At 36.0% G+C, this 19226-nt stretch overlaps 1 protein-coding gene across 5 annotated transcripts in view; it reads left to right on the top strand.

The window, feature by feature from the left end:
* The window catches only part of LOC144439519 (THO complex subunit 2-like), a 29554-nt gene extending 10784 nt beyond the window's left edge, over nucleotides 1-18770 (top strand). Inside the window, exons 15-38 of one of the 5 annotated variants that reach the window (XM_078128815.1) lie at nucleotides 53-146; nucleotides 668-748; nucleotides 1328-1424; nucleotides 2041-2158; nucleotides 2699-2878; nucleotides 3396-3560; nucleotides 3943-4103; nucleotides 4390-4516; nucleotides 4981-5122; nucleotides 5667-5824; nucleotides 6266-6394; nucleotides 6793-6924; nucleotides 7261-7329; nucleotides 7662-7777; nucleotides 8405-8489; nucleotides 8896-8992; nucleotides 9306-9447; nucleotides 10267-10592; nucleotides 11156-11211; nucleotides 14953-14994; nucleotides 15334-15586; nucleotides 16086-16339; nucleotides 16719-16837; nucleotides 17371-18770. In XM_078128815.1, the coding sequence (XP_077984941.1) occupies nucleotides 53-146; nucleotides 668-748; nucleotides 1328-1424; nucleotides 2041-2158; nucleotides 2699-2878; nucleotides 3396-3560; nucleotides 3943-4103; nucleotides 4390-4516; nucleotides 4981-5122; nucleotides 5667-5824; nucleotides 6266-6394; nucleotides 6793-6924; nucleotides 7261-7329; nucleotides 7662-7777; nucleotides 8405-8489; nucleotides 8896-8992; nucleotides 9306-9447; nucleotides 10267-10592; nucleotides 11156-11211; nucleotides 14953-14994; nucleotides 15334-15586; nucleotides 16086-16339; nucleotides 16719-16837; nucleotides 17371-17401 (3174 nt within the window). In that variant the 3' untranslated portion in view covers nucleotides 17402-18770. Of the gene's footprint in view, nucleotides 1-52; nucleotides 147-667; nucleotides 749-1327; nucleotides 1425-2040; nucleotides 2159-2698; nucleotides 2879-3395; nucleotides 3561-3942; nucleotides 4104-4389; nucleotides 4517-4980; nucleotides 5123-5666; nucleotides 5825-6265; nucleotides 6395-6792; nucleotides 6925-7260; nucleotides 7330-7661; nucleotides 7778-8404; nucleotides 8490-8895; nucleotides 8993-9305; nucleotides 9448-10266; nucleotides 10593-11152; nucleotides 11740-14765; nucleotides 14902-14952; nucleotides 14995-15333; nucleotides 15587-16085; nucleotides 16340-16718; nucleotides 16838-17370 lie in introns of those variants that run through there. The other 4 variants (XM_078128814.1, XR_013481112.1, XR_013481111.1 and 1 more) reach the window with 4 other exon arrangements.
* Nucleotides 18771-19226: the final 456 nt, after the last annotated feature.

Genomic DNA, 19226 nt, shown 5'->3' with positions numbered 1-19226 from the left:
AATTTCAAATGCCAACCTATTTTATGCTTTGAATTTGACATTTTCTTTGCAGGTTTTATCCCAAATTCAGATTTATGATAACTACATCAATCCAGTTGTGGACTCACTGAAATATCTTACTAGTCTGTCATATGATGTACTAGCATGTATCCTTTGATTTATTCAACTGTAATGTTATTGCCTTAGAGGGCGAAGTTCTAGTCCGTGTAAGTTGTCACACTAAAGCAAGAACTTGAGTGTAGAATGATGATCACATAATCAGATTTATGTTAGGGGGTCCAGCACTGATCAGGTTTAAGTTAGGGGTCCAGTATTACTAAGGTATACGTTAAATGGTCCAAAATTGTTCAGGTTTATGTTAGGGGATCCAGCATTAATCAGGATGATGTTAGGGGGTCTAGTGGTGATCAAGTTCATGTTAGGGGGTCCAGCATTGATTGCTATAGCTTTCGCTATTTTTGATGCGAGAATGTAAATGTTACCACGTATTTGAACACAGAAATTATTCGAATGATTATTGTGTTGGTGAAAATGACATACTGCAGTTTCTACACTAATCGACAAAGTGAGTGACTATTAGTAACAATAATCATGTGCTATGTGATTCATTTGAATGATGCGAATTTCCTCTGTGCTATGATATGAATGACCCTTGACCTTGCCTCAGATTGTATTATTCAAGCACTAGCCAATCCAGAGAAAGAGAGGATGAAACATGAAGATACCAATTTATCACCATGGTTACAAAGTAAGCTTTATCAAATGTTCAACCATACATCAGTAGAAATCATCAATACATGAACACTTGATAACTTAGAAAATGGAAAAAGAATTGACACAATATTCAATCATATTGAATAAAGTGTTTGGTTCAGCTTCTCTTTTGAACCATTACGATGTAAAATCAATTATTTACAGTAATATGGCTTCACATTGTAAAATGTAATGCAGTGTTTTGTTAAAGATTGATGTACCCGATCTCCTCAGTAACAGAAAGTAGTTGAAATAGGGTAAAACTGGCATAGTTTATCTTACATTGTACATTTTTTTCTTTGACCACTCTGGTAAAACACATGGGGAACTCAGGTAGATTTTACCTTTTGACTGACACCACGATGTGTTTGTATAGGGGTAGATTGATATTGCATTAATATGTACAAATATGTATTCTGTGTTTATCTATAATACTAATTAAGAATATCATAAGACCATTCTTCTGTATTAAAGGTCAATGTAAATAACATGATCATATAAAGTGAAGATGGTAATTTTATAGTAATCACCCACCAACCCATCTTTGTAAACTAATATTTGTGTTTTGTTTCAGGTCTGGCAAGTTTCTGTGGTGCTGTATTCAGGAAATACAACATAGAGTTGTCTGGCTTGCTTCAGTATGTGGCAAATCAACTCAAAGCTGGTAAAAGGTACAAACCAAATCAAAATGAATTTTTATGTCAAGTACAGAATATTTTATGAAACAAATTGCTTTTACAAGTATTTCTAAAAAAATGCAATTTGTGTGTCTGCTTTGGAAACTTTCAAGTACTATTGCCAAACAATATGTATTACATGATGGTAGTTTTACTAGTTGTGTGTTGGTTGTGTGCTCCTTTGGTTGTCAGAGATTTGGTTTGATTTGATGTGGCAAAACAATATTCAGGAAACCACAAACTAAATCGGACGTACAATACGACAGCTATCATATTCGCAGGAAAGACAAAACAGATACATGACTGAATACCTTTGCTGAGGATGACACAAACAATCACATAAAAATATCACACAATGGATAAACAGGTCGTTGAAAATGTAGGAAACTAATATTAGTGAAAAGATGAGAAAACCCAGTTTGTATAGTATAAGTTCTACTTTTGATCATTAAGAAACTGAATCCCAGAGAGGCAGCATTTAGTGCTCAGGGATCTTCACACCTTGCAGTCATAATTATTGAGAAACTGAATCCCAGAGAGGCAGCGTTTAGTACTTAGGGATCTTCACACCTTGCAGTCATAAATAAATTATGATTATCTTTCTCTACAGCTTTGATTTATTAATTTTAAAAGAAGTTGTACAAAAGATGTCAGGGATTGAGTCTTCAGAGGAGATTACTACAGATCAACTAGATGCCTTGGCAGGAGGTGAATTACTCAGAGCAGAGGTGAGTAACAAGTACCCCACCCCTCACTTACCAAGCTGCATCCCCACCCTATTTTTTGCATGGGTGTAACATACACTTCACTAAGTATGAAACGTGTAACTACTCAGCAGAGGTGAATGATTACCCCCCCCCCCCCCCGACACACACACACACACACACACACACACACACACACACACACACACACACACACACACACACACACACACACACACACGTATACATGTATACACATACACTATGGCCCAGTAAACCCCTTTCCTTTGCTTGCAAGGGCCAATATTAAAAAATGACAACTATTAATATGATTATATATTGATTTTGGAGTCAAATACTACCAAACTTGTGTGTCAACGAAATAGATTATGTGTGTTCAATAGTTTTAGCTATGGGATATTTTATCCTGAAGTCTTGGCTTAAAATGTGATTCTACGAGAACCCACGCTTATCATAAATGTGAGTGGTTAGTGTTGTGAGCTGTTGCTTGAAAATTTCAAACATGAATTCTTTGTCCTTATATTCATGGTATTCTTTTGATAGGGTGGTTACTTCTGTCAGTTGAGGAATACTAAGAAGTCATCTCAGAGGTTGAAAGATTCCTTAGTAGAAAATGATCTTGCTATGCCACTCTGTTTACTAATGGCACAACAAAGGAATTGTATTGTCTTCAAAGAAGGCAGTGAGAAACATTTGAAGCTTGTAGGGAAACTGTTTGACCAGGTGAGTATACAATAACCATGGAAACATTTGGAAAACCTGTATAATCAGGTTAGTATAATAAAGACAATGGAAACTTGTAGGGACACTTTGACCAAGTGAGTGTACAATAACAAGTGAAAAATTTACTTTTGTCGTCTATAGATGTAGCTTATATATAATTTTGAGGTTAAAATCACCAAAAACCTCTGCTACATTGAGAAATGGGTTAAATGCCAGTGTATTGGTAAGAATTATAGGATTTGTGTGACATGAAACTGGCAATCTGGTGAAACTTACTTTCTCCTACATTCAACTACAGCTTTTACTTTAATGTATCTGTTGACTAAAATTAGAATATTGTAAATATTATGTGTATTCCTACTTCAATTCTTACTATAGCAGAGGTTCTCTATATCTGTTGTGTACTTATGAACCTGCCAACAGAATGGTAAATTAAAACTGTTATTCATAACACAAACTGATATTTAGCACTATGATAGTCCTTGATATGTTATTACTATCTTGTATATTACTACAGTGCCAGGACACATTGGTACAGTTTGGTGGTTTCCTAGCAACACAGCTTGGAGCTGAAGATTACACCAAGAAACTACCACCATTAGGTGAAATGGTTGAACAATGCCACATAACTCCAGATGCTGCATTCTTTATGTATAGACCTATGTTTATACATGCCATTGCAGTAAGTGCCACTCTGTCTTGATCAGTTGATTTATTTAGCAGTGATTTTGCCAAGTTTGAGAACAGCAGTAACAGAATGGGTTAATTTTTCCTAATTTCCTATACATCATACTATGGTTTTTGAGTGGAACCATGCAAAAGTTAAAATCACGTTCAATTTACAATTTACTCTGTTTGCCACCTTTATAAGAAACATTGGTTACATTTTCCATTTTTACCATGGCTTTAATACTAGTGATGAACATAAACCCACTATGACTGGGCAATTTGGGTAGATATAAAAACACTGGTAAGGAACCCATGTACTTTGAAAGATGACATGAGAATTGAGGTAAAGTTTACCTACTCATAACCTGAAAACGTACACTGTTGGTTTTCCATAGGCTAAAGTAGATGAACTAAAGAAAGCAGATAAAGGAAGTAAACAGTCATCATCAAGCAGTCAGAGGTCACAACGTTACATTCAGGCCGTAGATTTTATCTCAACACCTGTCATGGAGTCAGTTTGGTCACTACATGTACCTAAAGTATGGGATGATATCAGGTAAGGTTAACACAATGCTATATTCTGATAACGTTACACTCAGGCTGTAGATTTTATCTCATCACCTGTGATGGAGTCAGTGTGGTCGCTACATATACTAAGTATGATTGATATCAGGTAATTTAGTAAGTTACTCATGACAAAAAGTTTGGGTAATACAGAATAACATCATTTCAGTCACCAATGAGAATTTAGGTATAATTTAGCGTGTGCATTATGTGTAATCTGTGACTCCAATTACTAGGAATACCAAGAAGTGACATGATGTTGTGTTTATTTGTTCCAGTCCTCAGTTTTACGTGACATTCTGGTCACTTGCTATGTATGACTTGCATGTACCGTTTGGAAGCTATGAGAAGGAAATCAACAAGATCAAAGGTCAACTTACTACATTAGAAGATAACAGAGATGTGGTAAGATTTCAGTTTCTGTTACATATCATCATTTTTTAGGCTAGTAATTCAACAAGATTTTAACTTCTCTTTTCTCAAGTCCAAACAATTTGGTGTTTTGATGAAACTGGAAATTAAATATATCAACTTTGCCACATATGTCTCTATAGATTGTCACTATAGATAGAGTAAAAGATTCCTCTTTGTTCTTCATTGTCTACTTTGAGATACTACTCAACATCCCTTATGGAACGAAATGAGTAGGATGTGGTGTGGTGTTATATTATATTAGTCCTTAATATTGCTGTCCTATACTATATTGAACTTAACTGAAATCTCTTTGCAGTGTAAAAATTTTGTATTTCAGTTACCCCACTGACTATTATGATGCTGTATCACAGAAACCTAATGTAGTAGGATGTATCGTAATGATGTCAGATTTATAACCTAGATGACAACAGTTATATGAACATTTGATTTGTTAGGCACCAAGTAAGAGGAGGAAAGAGAAGGAAAAGTACAATTTACTCATTGATAAGTTGAAAGATGAAGAAAAGAAACAACAAGAACACTGCCAGAGGGTGATTGCAAGGTTGAAACATGAAAAGGAGAATTGGTTCCAGTCAAGTAAGTAATTTCAGTGTTTTATCAGAGGAAGATGACAGACAGGAATGGTTTGATGGATGGAGAATAGTTGATAATGGGCAGGGAGTGCTAACTGACACAGATAGTTAGGGAGAGGACACTGAGATAGTTAGGGAGAGGACACATATAGTTAGGGAGAGGACACAGATAGTCAGGGAGAGGACACAGATAGTCAGGGAGAGGACACAGGTAGTCAGAGAGAGGACACAGATAGTCAGGGAGAGGACACAGATAGTCAGGGAGAGGACACAGGTAGTCAGAGAGTGCTAGCTGACACAGGTAGTCAGGGAGAGGACACAGATAGTTAGGGAGAGGACACAGGTAGTTAGGGAGAGGACACAGGTAGTTAGGGAGAGGACACAGGTAGGCAGGGAGTGCTAGCTGACACAGGTAGGCAGGGAGAGGACACATGTAGTCAGGGAGAGGACAGGACTGAGGAATTGTTGAGTCATTGATGCATCAAATGACAAACTGATAGTTACCCAATTTGGTGTAACGCTAATATGTAATCTTATGTTATTTGTAGGGACAACAAAGAATGATACAATTACCCAGTTTTTACAGTTGTGTGTATTCCCAAGGTGTTGTTTCACTGCCAGTGATAGTGTATATTGTGCCAAGTTTGTACATACCATTCATAATCTGAAGACTCCAAACTTTTCTACACTTCTATGCTACGATAGGGTAAGTACATGTATCTTAGCCACTGTTTCTGTTGACTTGGTAACACAAATAAGTATCACTGTGACAACAATTGTGTAGATACTGTTGTATAAGAAAATACAATGAATTAATTGTTCGTTCATTCTTGTTTGACTTTGTCACTGGATTTCTGAACAGTAATCAGCATGAGTATAAAACAGTGGGGTGAACAAATGATAGATGCTCTTTTGTTTTCAAGCTTGGAATTCACCTTATGGGTTGCGACATTGTCACTATTCCAATCATACCTCCCATGTGTAAGTCAGCAGTTTATACAAATGTATATTCACTGGTATATGCTCTCCAGATTGCATGAGACAAACCTGGTCAATGAAGAAAAGAGTTAATAGATCTGATTATTTGATACTTATTCTTCCAGTAGATAAACAGGACATTTAATATAACTATTTTATTTCTGTACAGGTGTTTTCAGATATTTCCTACATTGTAGCTAGTTGTACAGAGAATGAAGCAAGTCGATATGGTAGATTTCTTTGTGCCATGTTGGAGACTGTTATGAGATGGCATAGTGAAAAATCTATATATGAAAAGGTATGTTTTGTTGTTATTATCAGTTATCTCTCGGCATTCTACAAGTAAGGAGACACTGTAAAGATGTTGTGTTTGATTACCTACTTTGTGAAGTGTTAGGTGAGCACAGTTGAGAAAGTTGGGTAAAAAATTTCAGAAAGAGATCATGAAGCAGAATGCCATCAACTTTTAGATGAAATGCTAGGGAAGAATGATGTGTAAAGTAGACCACTATACTGTGGGAATGTAGCCCACAGTAAAAACTGTAAAATATGTCAAGGGTGAGATATTTTTGGTATTCTGTACCTTGTGTTTACTAGATATGTTATTTCTCTCTCTGTATGCACATTAGTGACACTCAAGTGTTGCTGTTTACATTTTATATATATTGACTATTCTGATCTCTGGTTGTTCTTCAGGAGTGTGGTAGCTACCCTGGATTTGTGACAGTACTTAGAGCTAGTAATATGGACTCCAGCAGCAAGGCAGACCAACTAGATTATGAAAACTTCAGACATGTTTGTCATAAATGGCAGTACAAGATAACAAAGGTGTGTGTGTGTGTGTGTGTGTGTGTGTGTGTGTGTGTGTGTGTGTGTGTGTGTGTGTGTGTGTGTGTGTGCGTGCGTGTGCGCGTGCGTGCGTGCGTGCGTGTCTGTATTCATTTGTGCAAACTTGTGTATTTGCATGTGTACATGTCACTATTGTCACTAAATAAACTGTATAAGTTATCTAACTATGATTTGTATATACTTATGTGGAAGAATAAAGAGTATTTTTGTTAAGCTTTTATAAGCATATGATACAGTACCGCAAAAATGTAGTTATCCAGAATCTGCATGATAAGTGACAAGTGACATCAAGTATTTGTATTTCTTCTTGTACAGGCTGTGGTCATTTGTCTTGAGTCTCAGGAATATGTGCAAATAAGAAATACATTGATTGTACTTACAAAGGTGAGTGGTGGATTTCATTTGTAACTCTGCAAAACTTCAACATTTCTAACACTGGTTGAACTGAACATTTTTTAGCATACACCAATTAGTTAAGTAGGCTATAGTCAAAGTGAAAAGATATAACCACCATTATCAGCCGCTATAAGTGTATGTATTCATCTTGGTCAAAACCAGTAATGAAAAAAGAAAAGTGTATTTCATAGAGGGTTGCTATTATTTTATGGCATTGTCATTTCATTTCACTTATTACCAATTTCAGAATAATGTTATACGTAACTGTGGTAACAAGATCATAACAGTTTATATGAAACAAAATATTTTTGTTTCCCTAGATTTTATCCTACTATCCAATGGTGCAAAACTTTGGTCAAGCGTTGGAGAGAAGAGTGGACAAGATACGACAAGAGGAAAAAGACAAGAGGCCAGACATATATGCACTGGCAATGGGGTAAGTCACTTTATGATCTATACAGTCAAAACATTGGGATTTTGAAGTAATTACCAGTCAGTTTTCAAGGTCCACTTTATGAGAGAGATTAGTATTATGAAAATACGCATTGGCTGATAAGTAGTCCTTCCATCATAAGTAAATAAAACTGACTGTTGGTGAGGTGTTCAATAAAATGTTTGTGGGAAATTGCATTATTACTCTGGTAATCGAGGCTATGGTTTACTAAGATAAACACAAACTAAAACTATTGTTGCAACATATTGATACAACAGTGATAAGCTACTGAAAGGATGTTGGTTTAATTATTGTCTCAGTAGGGTGGTTCTTGGAATGGAACGCTAGTTCCATAAATTTGCAAACTTGTACTGTTTTGGGACTTCCAATATTTACACTATCTAGATCACAAGGTGGACAAATTTGCACAACTAAAAGTGACAGTACTTGATAGTAGAGAATAGTATTCCTTTGAATTTTATTAACAGTGAATGAGTACAAAACATAAAACAAAAAAAAACTCCAAAAAACTGTTTCAATCTTTGACTAGTTTCTTACCTTGGCAGGCTGTTTCAAGAAGCTATGCTTTGAATTTGAGAAATTTGAATGATCTGTATTTCGCTTTGATAGATACTCTGGGCAGTTGAAATCTAAGAAGGGTGGAATGATGCCAGAGAATCTGTTCCATCTAAAGGAAGAAAAAGAAGCAGTAATAGTAAGTATAGACTACTTGTACATTTATAATTGTACTATTCTGTCCTGTTCTAAGTGTGTCAATGTTATCCTTCAATTTGATGTTTTTGTTGGCTGAAGTATGAAAAAATGAATAAAAACAAACAATCTGTATTGCCCATTGAAGTATTTCACATCTAAATGAGTGCAAGTCGTGCATGGTATTCAACAACAATATATAGGATGTCATGTTGATTTCACATGTTGATGTATTAAACTTATCAATATAGTAAAAGATAACCCAACTATTACAAACCCACCCATACTTAAACTTCGATATTTTAGACAAAAACTTGTACCTAAACTCAGCAGAGCCAAGCAGCCCAGTTATCACCATTGATATAAACGAATGGATTGCTAAAATTTGCCCAAATGATTTCATATTTCAGGCGAAAACCCAGTCTCAAACTCAGATCAATTCATCTCAGTCTAATGGACCTGTGAAACAAGAATCTGATGTATCAACTGGCACCACAGCAACTACAGGTATTGGTAGAGTTTCATCCACTCCTGTCAAAGTGTCCAAACTTAATCCTGAAGCACCTGTTTTCACACCTCAGACAGGTATTCAAACACAACTCTGATCTCTTATTATATATCAGTAGATTAGATGTTACTGCACAAACTAAGTCAATAGAAAGATCATTAGAGGCTGTATCCAATGTAAAATTGGTGCCGCATGCTAATCTGGATCTAATATCCTGACAGGTTTGTTCTATGTGTGATGAACCATTTCTAATTCAGAACTGTCACTTCTACATATGATTGCAACTGATATAAATATGTTTTCTATAACAAGATAAAGGCAAGGACTCCAGCAGTAGATCCTCTGGAAGTAAATCACAGAGCAGTAAAAGCAGTAGTTCTGCCAGTGGTACAGGGTCCAGTAAAGGAGTTAGTGGTGACAAGTCTACAGGTAGTAGCGACAAGAAGGGTTCCAGGTCAGTGACATAACTAAAGCTATATTTTATTTGCTAGACACACCAGACAATCACTAAAATGTAGACCAGGGTTTTGATATGCAGTGAGTTCTATCTGTAGAGATCAAGGTTTTATGTGATTAGAATTGATTCACTTTAATTTCATTAAAACACTCAATACTTTGATAGTTTTGTTGTTAAATTCCTGTTTGGCAGTTTTCATTTACTGACATCAACTTTAGTTGCATGTATTGTAAGTATAGTTTAACAGAAGATGTGTGTTACAATGATGCCAAGAGGCCATGCTGCTGCTAGTACCAGCTATAATGGTTGAGTCTGATTACTATACAATTGTTTACATATATATGAGAAGGATAGTGGCAAGTCACAAATGACAAAATAACTATATTTGTCTGGCTGTAGTTAAATATTAATACATATCAGCGAGGTCAGTGTCACAATTTAATGCCTACACAAGGGTTGGTACTCTTAGTCTTTACCAAAAGTTCCATGATGCCCAAGTCAAAGGCGAAGCTCACTTGTAATTATATTTATTCTACTTCTGCAATAAATGTTACTAGTGACTTTGTCATCTCAAGCATGCAACACTAGATAACATCATTGTTGTGATGTGCATCGATCGAAATAATAATAATATGACAATAGTCTCTGCATGTGTGGGCAATATCACCACATCTATTCAAAGAGAGTCATGTGATTTGATTCTGACCAATGACAGCTTGTATAAGAACGTTGAGGTGTAATAGTTCTAAATAATTCTGTGGAGAACACTGGTTTCAGAAAAGTCATACCTTGTATTGTATTTCATTACATTGACAGCAAGAGCAGTTCATCAGAACGGATATCAAAAGAAGAAAAAAGCCACAAAGAAGACAGGGACAAGAGTCAAAGTAAAGAAGATAAAGAAAACGAGAAGAAAGACAAAGATAAATCACACAAAGATGATAAAGACAAGAAAGAGAAAGATGAGAAGAGTCAGAGAGACGATAGAGATAAGGAGAAGAGAGATAAAGATGAAAAAAGTCATGGTACAGCCAAAGAGAGAGAAGGTAGAGCAGGAAGCCATACATCTACGTCCAGTCAGGGTTCCAATAAATCAGGCAGGAAACCAGAACTATCCCCAAGAACAGAGGAATCTGAGAGGGGTGAGTTAATGGAACTTTCCTCCTAATTCTATATGCATTGTTATATCTATGTGATACGTAGATACTGACTGAATGTATAATGCTGTGTGCCATCTAACAGCTTGATTCCTGATTTAATAGCTAGTATAGCGAAATGGCCCAAAAATTTGCTATGTATTAGGGTTTTGAACGTGCCTTTGTTTTGTATTCGTAATCAAATGGGATTAGAACGCACACAGCTACCAGTGTTTGATCATTTCAAAGTCACATGTGATACCTTACCATTGAAAATGTCAAACCTTAACTTTAAGTGTGTATTGGAAACTTGATGTGTATTGACTGATTTTGAGAAGTCAGAAATCCTACCAAACACAACATAGCACAACATATCAAGTCTGGTTACATGCATGTATTGATGTGGTTTGAGAAACCCTTGCCAAATTTTGTGATATTCTCAACCATCCTCCTCAGTCGTGATGGAAATCACTGTAATATGTGTGGGGAAATAAGGTAAATTTTAGGTATTTACTACCCCTACCATACAAATATTTTATAGATGGCATGTTTGCTTCTTCTTCCAGAAGCTAAACGACGGAAATTGGAGGGTCATTCATCATCTACTACATCCTCAGTGGGAAAGGTTAGTAATAGTATGTAAAAAAAAATAAATCTAAAGAAAATAAAAAGTGTGATTACTCTGATAGAAGACCTCCAATCATCATCATCATCATCAGCAGTAGCATCCACAGCATCGAATCGGCGACGTCAGTGAAGTGGTTGGACTTCTATGGGAAAATGGTATGGTCCAGGTGGCAGACAACTACTGGTGGATTCTTTGAATATGGGAATATACAACTTCGTAGCAGGGAAGGCAGCTTAGGTTATAGAGGGGTAAACTCCATGGTAGCTTCAAGGTCTCATCGTAGGTAGTGAATGAAAGTAGTCCCCCCTACAACTCAACATAGTGAGTATACTGTATGCAGCCCGAAGAAAGAGGGCAGAAAGAGAGAGGGAGTAAGAGGAGGGAGAGAGGGGAGACAGAGATTCAATTCAAGTTGGTTGATGATTATGGTGCAATAAATCTGCAGTTTTGGGTGTCATCCACCGTCTCGTCAAGACCTCCACTCTTTCTCCACATTTTTGTAAGTTTTGAAAATCAACTCCAAAGGTGGGTAAAGTCCTTTCACACACACCTGTCATTTCTACCTCATTGTAAATGAACATACAATGTTCACATCAAAATTCATATCACTGAAGTCACCTTTGATTTTTTAACATTTTATCTCTATCTATTGCAGTTGTAATAATTCCTATCCTTTTTTTTTAGTTTACTTCTTTGTAATTTCCTAATTTTTAGTATTTTGCATAATTTATGTAAGTCCAACAAGGCTAACAAACTAGTACTATTTTGAAATGTATTGGTTATTTTACATGTATACCATACCTATCCCTAATTTCTATGAAGAAGTGTACTTACATTTCTTGTCTCAGGGTTCCTATTTTTAGGTGGTTTTTCTGACTGATTTATTTAACACATTACAGTCAAATTATCTCTTTTTTAACCATGTTTGGTGCCTTGTAGGATTTATTTTGACAAAACTAAGATTTATTGAAATAGACAAAGTAGTATAATTATTTCCCATAGAAATGAATAGCTTTATTGCTATTCTATATGCTATTATGTATTGGAACTTTTACTCCAATTTATTTCCTGGAAATTGTTATAATTTCTAAGGATCTGGCAGGAAAATGTGTGACTGTCCATGTAAACCCTCTAACTTCAAGACTCTAAGCCATCAATTTTTAGAAATTTTATACGATTCTCTAAAATATAAAGGACCTTGTTTTACAGGAGTTAAATGCCAAGTAGGAAATGCAGTGTAGAAATAATTGATTTCCAGGAAATTGTCTTATACTAATAGTTTCTAAGAATCTGGCAGGCAACTGGTTGATGTACATGCCACTAGTTTCTTGAAAATATTTATTTACTAAAAATAGGGAACCTAGCTTTACAGGAGTTAAATGCAGTGTAGATATAGATTTTCCTTGAAATTGATATCGTTCTAAAGATATGGCAGGCAAATGTGTGATTGTACATGTGTATAAGTTATTACTATCTAGAATTCTATATTATGATACCTGAAATATAGGATCTGGTTTTACAGGGTAAAATGCCAAATAGCAAATGCAGTGTAGATATAGAGAAGAATGATTGGGTTGGAGAGGATGTCATATTTGATATTAGTAGGAAGAGATGTCTTTGGATCAGACCAGACAATAGCTTGTCGTGTTCTAACTCAAGAGGGCGCTAGATTGCAGTGATAACAAACAGTATGTTTTCTTGCAGGTTGTGAAATTCAACCTATGGTAGATCTAGGGACGTTGATTTGTCAGAAGTTGTATTGTGTATTTGATTGATTGGGAAATTGGTGCACTTGATTGATTGATTGATTTGGAATTCCTACAGTGTCTTGTTTAGCATAATGTTTGGTTTGTCAAATATAGTGATGTATTGTTCAAAAATGAATCCATATAAAAACACAGTGTGATAATATTTTGAATTACTGGCAAAGTATTTCAAACCCCTTGGCCTCTGAAGGAGGGGCAACAATAGTGTATATATAAACAACACAAATTTCATTGTCAGCAGGAGCATCATCCATTGATGTACCATTTAGACTCCATGTATATGTTGTGCCCCCCAATTGTTCATGAGAGGGTTTCCATGTATATGATGTTCCCCCCAATTGTTCATGAGATGTCAACCCTAGGGGTTTCCATGTATATGTTGTGCCCCCAATTGTTCATGAGATGACAACCCTAGCGGTTTCCATGTGTATGTTGTGCCTGTCAATTGTTCATGAGATGACAACCCTAGGGGTTTTCATATATATGTTGTGTCTGCCAATTGTTCATGAGATGACAACCCTAGGGGTTTTCATATATATGTTGTGCCTGCCAATTGTTCATGAGATGTCAACCCTAGGGGTTTCCATGTGTATGTTGTGCCCCCCAATTGTTCATGAGATGACAAGCCTAGGGGTTTCCATGTATATGTTGTGCCTGCCAATTGTTCATGAGATGACAATTGTTCATGAGATGACAAGCCTAGGGGTTTCCATGTATATGTTGTGCCTGCCAATTGTTCATGAGATGACAATTGTTCATGAGATAACAAGCCTAGGGGTTTCCATGTATAAGTTGTGCCTGCCAATTGTTCATGAGATGACAAGCCTAGGGGTTTCCATGTATATGTTGTGCCTGCCAATTGTTCATGAGATGACAAGCCTAGGGGTTTCCATGTATATGTTGTGCCTGTCAATTGTTCATGAGATGACAAGCCTAGGGGTTTCCATGTATATGCTGTGCCCCCCAATTGTTCATGAGATGACAAGCCTTGGGGTTTCCATGTATATGTTGTGCCTGTCAATTGTTCATGGGATGACAAGCCTTGGGGTTTCCATGTATATGTTGTGCCTGCCAATTGTTCATGGGATGACAAGCCTTGGGGTTTCCATGTATATGTTGTGCCTGCCAATTGTTCATGAGATGACAACCCTAGGGGTTTCCATGTATATGTTGTGCCTGCCAATTGTTCATGAGATGACAAGCCTGGGGTTTCCATGTATATGTTGTGCCTGTCAATTGTTCATGAGATGACAACCATAAGACTTACTACTGAGTGCCTGCATGTTTGTGGACACATAATAACCTGAGCAAATGCCCTTTCATTGTGATCAGTAGATGTTTTAATAAGAATTGAAAAATTGATTTTGTCTTCAATCCTCATGATCATATCAGTTTACTATGTGGATGGTGAAAGTGTTTAACCAGGAGAGAATTATACAACATTTCTGTTTATTGACAAGTACCAAAATAGTGAAGGACTAAAACAAGATGGTAATGGCTGTCAGTTACAATCCCCCATTTCATTTATCATATTGTTGGTGCTACTCCTCAGTTTGGAATGCCTCAAGATACATGTATGAGTTTGCTGTTGCAGAAATTGTATGATAAAATAAGTTGTTATGCTGAGATCAAGGCTTTGCTCAACAATATCTTATGCGGCGTATCTGTGTAGATTGCTTCATAGTAGAAAGACAATGGTAACCAAGGTAGATGAAACAGTTTACCATACAGTGTGCAGATTTATGCAACCATAAAATATTGACTATCGGAGGTTTTCCCCTCTAGGTAAATGAGAACTGGTTATATTAGGTGTTCCATGATGTACATCCAGGATTGTATCACTTTGCTGTCTCTGTTATCCCTGATTGTGGGTTTGGTTGGTTATAGGCTGTAAGTGTGTCTTCATTATCATGGATTGTACATTCTGTTTGCCTTCATTGTCAAACCAAGATTTCTCTTGCTTTCATAACAGGACAGAAACGATAGTAGTTCCAGTAAGGACACCTCCAACAAGGTGAGTAACCTTCAAGATTGTTATTGTAGAACTTACAGAAAAAAACAAGGAGTGTTCTTCAGAAGACTGTACCTAACGTATACATTTTTAATGATTGTTGTTGATCATTTGGCCAGTTGTGAATGCTGTTTTACTTGCTAGATAAGAGCAGTATGTACATTTATAGTTTTCATCCACGTTACTCGTGCTTCTTTCATACTGTTGTCTTCCTGCACATCAAGTAACAACCTACCATTGGAATACCTGACAGCTGTGCAGCTTGGTAAGTGCTAAGCAAAGTCATTGACAATTTAACTAAAATCATCAAATTAACTAAAATTATCAATTTACACATTGTAGAGCCATCATAATCATCACAACGGTGACCATGAAAGAAGGAATGTTGATAGAAGTCGTAGCAGGGAGAAGGATCGTGAAAAGGAGAGGGCAAGTTCCAGGGAGCATGGCAGCAAAGACAAAGAGAGGGAAAAGGACAGGGATCGGGACAGAGACAGGGACAGGGAAAAGGAGAAGAAAGTAGAGCGGAAGAGGGAACACCGTGGGAATGATGAACGGGAGCAGCATGACATGAAAAGAAGGAAAGATGAAGATTGTGAGTAAAACCATTAAACTTTATCTCAACTTTGATGAAAATTCATCTCATTCTCATTTCCAGGATGTAACTTTATGGAAATGAAACCCATGAGTAAACCAGCAACATCATGAAATAATACATCTGCCAATATTGTACCTTTTCACAAGCACCCACTGCATAGTCAGTGTAAGTAGTACTATGGGAATATGCCTAGTCACAATTTTGTAAGCAAATAAATAAGAGAATATCTGTACAAAGTAAAAGTTTCACAGTCGTTGTATTTCAGCAGATCATATAGAAAAGTTGTATATTGAAGTATAGCAGCCAATCAGTGTAAATGTTGTATATCGAAGTAAAGCAGCCAATCACTGTAAATGTTGTATATCGAAGTAAAGCAGCCATTCAGTGTAAATGTTGTATGTCAAAGTAAAGTTTCAATTTACAGCTATGGAGTATTTTACTTCATGTGAACAGCCAATCAGAATTAACCATTGATTGTCAATCTTACTACTGTCAGCTTCTACCAGATCCAGACAGAGCACTGGGGAAAGCCGGGAAAAGGGATCGGATAAAGATAAGGAACGAGATGGTCACAGAGAAAAAGAAAGAGGGGAGAAAGACAGGGAAAAGGAGAGTGGAAAAGGGAAAGAAAAGGATAGAGAAAGAGAGAAAGATAAAGAAAAATCAAGAGATAAAGATCGTGAGAAAGACAAAGAGAAGACCAAAATCAAGACGATAAAGTTAACTAAATCTCATGATGGTAGTAAAAAGGTGAGGGATACACCAGTATATAACAGGTCACAGCTCTCCGATAGAAAAGTGATGATATGTTTTCATGCCTTACTCATAAACCTATATTAGTGTCATTTATCAAAATTGTGTCATAGGTCAAAACTATGTCATAGGTCAAAACTATGTCATAGGTCAAAATTGTGTCATAGGTCACAGCACTAGGATTGAAAACTGACAAAATGTTTTATCATCATCAGGCTTTGAAATTTTAACCAATGGAATATTGTCCAACATGATGAAATTTGAAAGTGTAGTAGATTCAGATTCTCCTTCACAAGTAACAGATACTTTCTTTGTGTGAATGAATGTATATTTTAGAAATGACTATACATACTATGTACTACTGTTTATTTGACAGGATTCCAAAGAGAGTAAAGAAAGCAAGGAGTCAAAGAGTAAAACCAAAGATAGAGATTTGTCAAGAGATGGTGACCGTGAGAGAGAAGGCAAAGGCAGAGACAGCAAAGAAGACAGGCAGTATCCTTACATCATAGAAATATTGTCATCTTTTCAGTATTGATAAATAAATAACCAAATATTGAATTTAGATAGTAGGTTTTATGTTGAGACAGTTGACACACACACACACACACACACACACACACACAACCACATACCATCACATAGACAGACATACACACAATCACACATTTATACATGCAATCACACACATACATACATACATACATACATACATACATACATACATACATACACACATACATACACACACATACATACATACATACATACATACATACACACACATACATACACACACACACATACATACATACATACATACATACATACACACACACACACACACACACACACACACACACACACATACATACATACATACATACACACACATTAATTTCCTCTTGAATGTAATGAAATCATATCCTGCCATACAATAACTTCATGTGAATGCTGGAGAATCAGTATAATATCTTAAGTGTGTCCACATAATTTAAGAGTTTTGTACCTTAACTTGACTTTTTCAGTTCCAGCAGTTCCCGGAAGAAGAGTCGGTGATGATGCTCCAAGTGTGACGTTATTGGTACTAGGATGGGGTGTTGAAGCTAGCCATAGACATTCTCACTTTTCTGTGCTTGTTATATCATTTTATACCCGTGTTTGATTTTGTATACTATTCTCATATTTTATGCAGGAGCAGGGAAAATACAAGTGCTTTCTTACCCTCAAAGTAGAATACATTAGTGAATAAATAGGAACTAATGTCAGTTTTTAGGGTTATTTTTCTAGTAGTGTCTGCATAATACTAAAGGCAAAGCCTTATACTGAGCAAAGTAAACCCCAAGAAATGGAAAAGTATGCAGCATAACAGTACAAATCGTGCTGCCACAGAAACAAAAACTATCTTGTTAAAAAAAAGGGGAATATATTTTAGGAGTACCTATACTGTACAAGAAGTTGATGCTGTGATGTAGGATCATGTAATATGCTAAATGTTATAATATTTGTAGTACTTTCCCATATTTGTCCAACCCTTCATTAAAGTGGCACAGGCTGAGTTTAAGTTTATATGTTTTACTCAATTGAAAATGTTAAAATAAAACTCAATTAAACTTTTAAATCAATGATAACATTACAATTTTCTTGTGGCATTGTTCAAACAGTTGATTGCATAGTAGGGATTTATTATGAATGATAAATTACGTCATCGGATCATTTATAAATTATCTTGATACCAAGTTTGATTTCAGTTAATTGCAAGTGGTGGCTAAGTATGCCCCAGTAAGTACAATACCTTATAAATATGCAGCATAAACTATGCCCAAACAGGTATAAACTCAGCTTGTTCCCCATAAGCAGTAGTTCCATCAAAGCTTTGTTATGTAACAAAACACCATAGTGTTTTCCCATAGCTCTACAACCCTTCATTGATGTTCTGTGTTCTTGCAAAATCTTTTAGTTGATGTACAGAAAGTGAATTTAATACAATGTTGAAACTTGTTATATTTCTACCAAAGGCTGTGAAGTGAATGTGGAAGTTGGGAACACAAATAATTAAATTATGTAAAGATTACTTGAAATCAAGTTTTTGTTTTGTGTTCACTCTTCACATACACATTGTAATTTCAGAGCAATTTACTTTGACTTCCTCTTGTGGAAATTCCACAGTTTTGTTGTAATCCATTTTACAATGTTGCTATGACAATAGTGAGTACAAAGATATGTAGGTTTTGTGTATGTTTACATGTAAATAGTGTCCTTTTTGTAATGTGGTGTCCCTGTTTTGAGATGCTAAAATGCAAAGCCTCTATGTAGTAAATGCATATTTCTTTTCATGTTTCTTTTGGTGGGAGGGACACTAATCATGATGACTATGTCAGTAATTCCTCAAAAAGGTGGAATTTTGTTACATGATAGCCAAAATAAAGATGGTCTTATCTTTAATACAATGTTGTGTGTTATTGGTGTTGTGTTGTGTATGGGTGAGTGATGTATATAATTAGAGTTTAATAGAGGATCAAGAAACATTTTTAGATTTCAGAAACTATGATCTAAAGAGAAATGACAGAAAAAAATCCAATGAAAACAAACTTCCACTGAACACTGTCAGTGCAAGAATCATCCAAATACTTGAATGAAGACTTGATAATTGTAAGGAAGAAAATGACATCAAGTGCAATCCAGAAACAGGTGATATTTCATGTGTACACAACCTGGACGCTATTCAGAGTCAGAGGCTCTGGTGGGCCTAACTGTTAGAATGGAAACCATGAATAAACTATAATACTGAACTGATAACAATCTGTTACAGGGCAAAAGCTAGTCAGAACTTTTGAAAACCTTTGAGTTGAGTTTTGTTGAGACCATCGACTGATCCAGTTTC

Source organism: Glandiceps talaboti, chromosome 8, assembly GCF_964340395.1.
Source record: "Glandiceps talaboti chromosome 8, keGlaTala1.1, whole genome shotgun sequence".
NCBI lineage: Eukaryota > Metazoa > Hemichordata > Enteropneusta > Spengelidae > Glandiceps > Glandiceps talaboti.
The sequence above is the reverse complement of the archived record's forward strand: the minus strand, read 5'-3'. Positions and strand labels throughout refer to the sequence as shown.